General features: G+C 64.9%; 1 protein-coding gene and 1 non-coding gene across 2 annotated transcripts; one reads left to right on the top strand and one right to left on the bottom strand.

The window, feature by feature from the left end:
• Positions 1–564: 564 nt before the first annotated feature.
• MCRIP2 (MAPK regulated corepressor interacting protein 2) lies at positions 565–4,179 on the bottom strand. The gene is made up of 5 exons (XM_027693675.1): positions 4,071–4,179; positions 3,907–3,988; positions 2,162–2,289; positions 1,856–1,957; positions 565–1,011 (listed from the first exon to the last, which is right to left on the bottom strand). Exons 1-5 carry the CDS (start codon positions 4,120–4,122, stop codon positions 941–943), a joined length of 435 nt encoding a protein of 144 aa, XP_027549476.1. The 5' UTR covers positions 4,123–4,179; the 3' UTR covers positions 565–940.
• Positions 4,180–6,167: 1,988 nt separating this feature from the next.
• On the top strand, positions 6,168–6,238 carry TRNAG-CCC. The gene has a single exon. It is a non-coding gene; the product is annotated as a tRNA-Gly (tRNA).
• The last annotated feature ends 13 nt before the right edge of the window (positions 6,239–6,251 follow it).

Genomic DNA, 6,251 nt, shown 5'->3' with positions numbered 1-6,251 from the left:
GAAGGGGGGTGTCCAACAAAACCAGAACTGGAAGAGCTCAGTCTGGCCAGGAAAAGCCCAGGAGCTGAGGAATTTTTGTGTGGAAGCAGAAGTTGGGGTCCCCATCCTTTCCACCACAGGCAGCCAAAACTGTCCTCTCTTAGCCTCCCCCAGACAACCATGGGTGAGGGGGAAACCCTGAGCTTGGGGCTCAAAATGACTTCTGGCCTCCATGGCAGTGAGGGGCTGGCCCTGGCACCCTCATTCCTGTAGCTTTCCCCACCTCCACACTGCAGCCTGGCTCTGAACCACAGCCCGGGTGCTCAGCCCCCCTGCAGGTGCCCCCTCAATCCCAAACATCACCTAAGACAGCACCAGCCCCTGGCTGAGGCCTCAGACATGGCGCAGCCCCAGGACAAGGATGCAGCTCCAAGGGAGAGGCTCCAAGCCCAAGGAAGATGCTCCAAGCCTCTTGAATCCACAGTGGCCAAGCACCCGCTGAGCCACAACTCAGCTGTGAGCATCCCCTCTCCAGGGCATGATGCTGCTCCCCCGCCCTCCCCATGCTCCAAGTGCATCTCCACGGGCAGTTTCAGCGCTTTATTGTCAGGCGGTCCTGCTACAGCCCCCCGCTGTCCTCCCCGTGGCCTGGGCTGCAGGGGGGATCCGCTCCCTCGCCCCCAGCACGGCACTAAAGTGTCCCTGGGAGCTGGAGGCTGCAGGAGCTGCAGCGGTCCGAGAACTGGCACTTAAGGAATCCTGGCTGGGGCCACAGGCTGCTCCTCCTCTGGGCACGGGGAAGGCACGTGGCCGGGCATGGCTGTGGTCCGGTCCCGGGGGTCACTCCAATCCGGGCATCTTAAAAACGTGGTTGGAAAACGCCACCGACTCTGGGCTCTGACCAGGTGCTTGCAGCTTCGTTTCTCTTAAAAAGAGACCAAATGCAACCTTTTCTTCCCTTTTATGAGCAGTTCTCGATTTTGGCCAGAAATTGCTGTGCCCACCACTCCTCCAGGTCGATGGGAACAAAGTCTGAAAGAGAGGGGAGGGAGAGAGGGGAGCAGCTGGAGCAGGAGCAAAGCTCCAGGTGCTCACCCCAAGCCACCAGAAAAAATAACCATGGAATCACAGAATATTCTGAGTTGGAAGGGACCCACATGGATCATCAGGTCCAGCTCCTGGCCCTGCACAGGACACACCAACAGTCCCACCCATGTGCCTGAAAGCTTTTGCTCTGGCAGCCTTGGGGCCATGACCACTGTCCTGGGGAGCCTGTTCAGTGCCCAGCCACCCTCTGGGAGAAGAACCTTTTCCTGATATTCAACCTAATGACACCTCCAAATTTCCCCCACCCCTGTGCCATGTCCTCAGAAGGCCAGGCTGGGTTTACAGAGACCTTCTCTTCTTGGGGAGCTCTTGGCCACTGCAGGATCCCCCAGGCTGCAGTCACAGCTCTGACTCCAGCTGCCACCAGAAAAGTGTTGTCCCCATCCCCACTTGGTCCTGCTGACCCCAGGAGAAGCAGGTCCCCACGATGGGACCGGGGAGCTCCTCTCCAGCATGGTGCTGAGCCCACCTTGGTGGCTGGAGAAGGCCTGACTCCCAGAGGAGTCATCAACCAGGAGTCCTGCTTGATGGGGCTCCTCCAAAGGGCACAGTGGGACATCCCCACCACAGTGCCAAGGCCAGCTGTCCCTGCCCAGGACCCCCAAAGTGGCCTCAGCACCAGCAGGACAGACCCAACCATCTCTCCAAGCACCTCGATCATCGTCCTCCTCCCACCACAGCCCTGCTCAGGTGCAGGCTGAGCCCACACCAGCTTGTTGCACCCCTGAGCCCAGCGTACCCCAAAGTGCCCCAACCGGTTCCCACTCACTTTTGAGCCCGGGGTTGGGGGTTTTCTCCACGTACTGCACGGGGCCGCAGGCACTGTCCCCGCTCCGGCTGCCGTCCAGCTGCTGCTCTACCTGCTGCCAGGCTGGGGGGAACAGGCAGGGGGTGGGTTGGGATGGGGGTTTCCCAGCCTGGGGGGCTGCGGGAGGGCAACAGGAGAGGGCAGGTCCCCAGGCTGGCAACTCCATCCCTGCACCACCGATTGTTCCCAGCACGATGCAGCTGCCTCAGAAGGGACCCCACACGCTCCAGCCCCCCCGGGTGCTGCCCAGGGACCCTCTGCCCTCACCTTCATAGATGAAGCGGACGTTCTCCTCATGGGCCAGGGTGTAGCACTCCTCAGGAGCTGAGACCTGATGCAGCAGCACTTGTGGTCTCTTGCCATTCACTCTGTTGAACACAAGTTTCTGGGCTGGGCTGTGGAGACAAGCAAGGGAGGGGTGAGGGGGGCCAACAGCTCTTCCCACCCCAGTTTGAAGCAAGGATTGGGTGCCCTGGGTTGCCCCACTTTGTGCACACTCACCCACAGCCCCAGCAAGGCCAGGGGCACAGCTGCAGCCACCCAGCCCTGTCCCCAAGGGAGGGGACAGAAAGGGAAAGGGGGTTCTGACACAGGGAGGGGTGAAAGGGGAGCTCCCCAGGGAAAAGCATGTCTCTCACCTGTCCTCCAGCCCAGCACCAAGTGCAGTCCCTAAAATAAAGAATCTGCCGCCAAAACTGCAGGAATATCAGGAAAATGGAAACAAAATCCACTTGGGCACAAGGCAGGGGATGTGCCATCTTCTGCAGACGGAGCACCTGGGATCACTGGAGCAGCCCTGACCCCAGCATGAGCCCAAGGTGCCCCAGGACTGAGACATAACTCTCTGCCAGTGAGGAGCAGGTCAGCCTTCCTCAGAGCTGGGATCCCCTTTGGGAGGGTGGCACTTAAACCAGCCCCAGCCTGGAAGCAGCAACACCAGACAGAGCCAAGGGAAAAACTTGGGATGAGATTTTGAGGGCACGTTCAATACAAAACTCCAGTATTTTGGCTTTTCGGCCCAGCTCTGGGACAGGACGTGTCTGCAACCGCCACATTCCTCATGGGACAAAGTCTAAGGGGCCTCGGGAGTGGGTTTGGAGGGCAGGAGAGACTGGGAGCAGGCAGCCCCCACGGACCTGTGGGCAGGGACTGGGAAGGGCAGTGACCCCCAGACCCCCACAGCCAGGGGTGCTGGCAGGCAGCAGGAGAGTGAGTGTGGCAGCAGCCCCTCCAGTGAATTACAGGGATCCTGGGAAGGAGGGGAGCTGGACAGGGGGGCTTTTATATGTTTCTTGAAACTGAAAGGGATGGGCAGAGCTGGAGGGGTCCCACAGCCCTGCCTGGGTTGCCTTTGCCCCCGGGCACGGAGCCAGGAAAGGGTCTCCTTAGGGATAGATCCATCATCACCCGGCAGGCGCTGGAATCCCCTCCGGCACCCACCCGGCAGCTCCAGGTACCGCTGGTGGACGCTGGGAGTCATCCCAAAGCGTCCCCCCAGACACACCTTAGGGGCAGGGGGCACGGCCAGTCCCGCGTGGGTGCGTGGCGTGGCCGGAGCCGCGGCCCGGGGCGGGCGGTCCCACAGCGGGGCTGGCACTGGCCCCGCCGCCGGTTTGTGCAATCGGGGCCGTGCCCGGGGCCGGCGCGGGGGGGTCGAACAAGCCCAGCCCGGCCCGGCTCTGCCCTGCACCGGGACCCCCCCGTGCCGCCTCCTTGGCGTGACCCCACCGCTCCCGCTCCCCGCGGTTTTTGGGGACAGCCCCCGGGAAGGAGGAGCGGCGCCAGCCCCGGCGTCCCCGCCGCGGGGGCGGCCCACGCCACGCGTGTTCTCGCTGCGCGGGACCGGGCGGGCACCGGGACGGCCGCGACCCCCGCGCCGAGCGGCACCGGGCGGCGGCACCGGGACCCCCCTCCCGCGGCCCCCCGGGCGGCCCGGCAGCCCCGCTCCCCTTCCCAAGGTCACGGCCCGGCCGCCCCGGGGACGGTCCCCTTCCCAAGGTCACGGCGCTCACCTGGCGGGGGGCCACGCTCCGGGCTGCGGCCGCCCCCGCAGCTCGCCCAGCTTGCTGCTCTCCACCGCCTGCTGCGTGGGACCTGCGGGGGGCGCGGGGCGTCAGGGGGCAACGCGGGGCGGGACGGAGCCCCCCGCGCCCCCCGGGCCCCGCGCCCCCCGTACCTGTGCGGCGCTGCGTGGCGAGCTTGCTGGGCCCGCGCGTCAGCGTGTACATCCTGCGGGCCCGCACCGGCCCCGCACCGGCCCCGCGCCCCCGCACCACTGCCGAGCGCGCCCCTCTCCGGGGCCTTTAACGGGCCGGGCCGGGCCGGGCGGCCCCGCGACACGCCCCCGCGCTTAAAGGGACCGCGCGGGGGGCGCGCGTGGGGCGCGGGACCGCGCAGAGGGGCTGGGGGTGTGCGGGGAGGGGGCGTGGGACACGCGCGGGGCACGTCGCGGGAACACGTGGGAGGTGTGCGGGGACACATGTGACACGTGCGGGGTGTGTAAGGGACGTGCATGGCATGGGGGGACACAGAGGGGACACGCACGGGACACACAAGGCGGAACGCGTGGGACGTGGGGACGCGCAGGGGACACGCGGGACGCATCACGGGCACGCGTGGGAGGTGCGGGGGACAGACGGGACACGTGCAGGGCACACCGGGGACACACACATGGGGGACGCTCGTGGCAGACAGGGGATGTGGGGACACACAGTGGACACAAAGGGGATACGCTGGGGGTGTGTGTGTGACGTGGGGACACGCAGGGGAAACACGCAGGACATGTCGGGGGTACACGTGGGGGGACATACGGGGGCTCACAGGGTGCAAGGACACACAAGGGAGACGTGCAGGACACGTTTGGGGCACATGTGGGGACATACACGGGACACACACAGGGACCTTAAGGAAAGGACACGGGATGTGGAGACACACTTGGGACATGCATAGGACATATCAGGGGCACACGTGGGATGTGGAGGGCACACAGGAAACACACGGGGGACACATGGGGACATATGTGAGACATGGTAACATACAGGGGACATGCGTGGGACACAGAGGACATGTGGGACATGTGGGAGACACAGGACACACCCAGGACACACCCAGGACACAAAGAATGCACACAAGGGACGTTGGGACGCACAGGGGTCAAAGTAGGGGAAAAGGCACAGGAGGCACGTGGGACACAAGATGGCACAGGCAGGCAGGGGACACGGGAGTCACAGGGGACACGGAGAGGACCTGAACGGGGACATTCAGGAGATGGAACACGGGAGCCATGGCACACACAGGGGACATGTAGGGGTCACTCCTGGGACACAGAGGGCCCAGGCAGGGGACATCGAGGGGGCTCAGAGGCAGGGGCTGAGGTGCCACCCCCGTGGGGACAGTGCTGTGACGAGCCCAGAGCCGCACATCCCATGACCAGAGCGGGAAGCCGGAGCGGGGACCGCGTCCCGGCCGCCACGGTGACCTTTGGAGCTGGGAGGTCCCGCCGAGGTGTCCCCACCTGGTGGGAGGTGCAGACCCGGCACATGACCCGGAGCCGGTCCCCGGCCCCCCCCCGGGGCTGGCTGGTGACAGCAGCTAGGGTTTGGGGAGGGGCCATGTGACAAACCCACTGGGGTCTCCTGAATGCTCCAGCCCGGCTCCGGGCACTGCAAAGCCACCCCACGAGAGTGACCTTTGCCTTTCCGCCACGTGTCCACGGTGGTGGCCACGAGGGAGGGGTGCAGGAGGGTGCCCCCCCAAAAAAGCACAGCAGCGCCTGACCCTGGTGGGTGCCAGACGCCCCTGGCTCACTCGCAGGGGTGAACCCAGCACGGTCACATCCACATGACTCCCCCAACCCTATTACCGCGCCTAAATACAACCCGACCCCTGGGGACACCACCGCTGGTTGTCACCTGCCCTGTCAGCCGGCAGGGGTTGTGCCTCAGTCTCCCCACTTGAGACCTGCCCGGGGTTTGTCAGTGCCTGTGGGCACATCCTTGAGCTTTTCTATGCTCAGAAGAGCTGAACTCCAAATCCTTGTTCTCCAGACGGATCCCTCCAGACCTCCATCACCAGTGGGAGCAGCCACAGCAGGGGTGGTTCCCCACTCACTCCCAGTTTCCTGGGGTGTCCATGCAGAGCCTCAATTCGCTTTTGTTGTGGGGGACAGGGTGGGGATGTCCGTGCGTGGCGGGTGAGCTGCGGGGCCCAGCGGCCCGCGGGGTCCCGCGTGGGGCCGAGGCCGAGGCGCGGCAGGGCGGGAGCGCTGCCGGCAGCGCCGCTGGTGTAGTGGTATCATGCAAGATTCCCATTCTTGCGACCCGGGTTCGATTCCCGGGCGGCGCAGGAACCTTTTCGT

This window comes from Neopelma chrysocephalum, unplaced genomic scaffold (assembly GCF_003984885.1).
Source record: "Neopelma chrysocephalum unplaced genomic scaffold, ASM398488v2 Primary Assembly neopelma1_93, whole genome shotgun sequence".
Lineage (NCBI taxonomy): Eukaryota > Metazoa > Chordata > Aves > Passeriformes > Pipridae > Neopelma > Neopelma chrysocephalum.
The sequence above is the reverse complement of the archived record's forward strand: the minus strand, read 5'-3'. Positions and strand labels throughout refer to the sequence as shown.

Bases quoted from the DNA above. Each gene is read 5' to 3' on its own strand.
- MCRIP2 (XM_027693675.1), bottom strand. From the start codon at position 4,122: ATGTACACGCTGACGCGCGGGCCCAGCAAGCTCGCCACGCAGCGCCGC. The intron at 3,989-4,070 runs GTACGGGGGGCG...CGCCCCCCGCAG, and splicing joins CGCCACGCAGCGCCGCACAG to GTCCCACGCAGCAGGCGGTG. The intron at 1,958-2,161 runs GTGAGGGCAGAG...TGTTCCCCCCAG, and splicing joins CGTCCGCTTCATCTATGAAG to CCTGGCAGCAGGTAGAGCAG.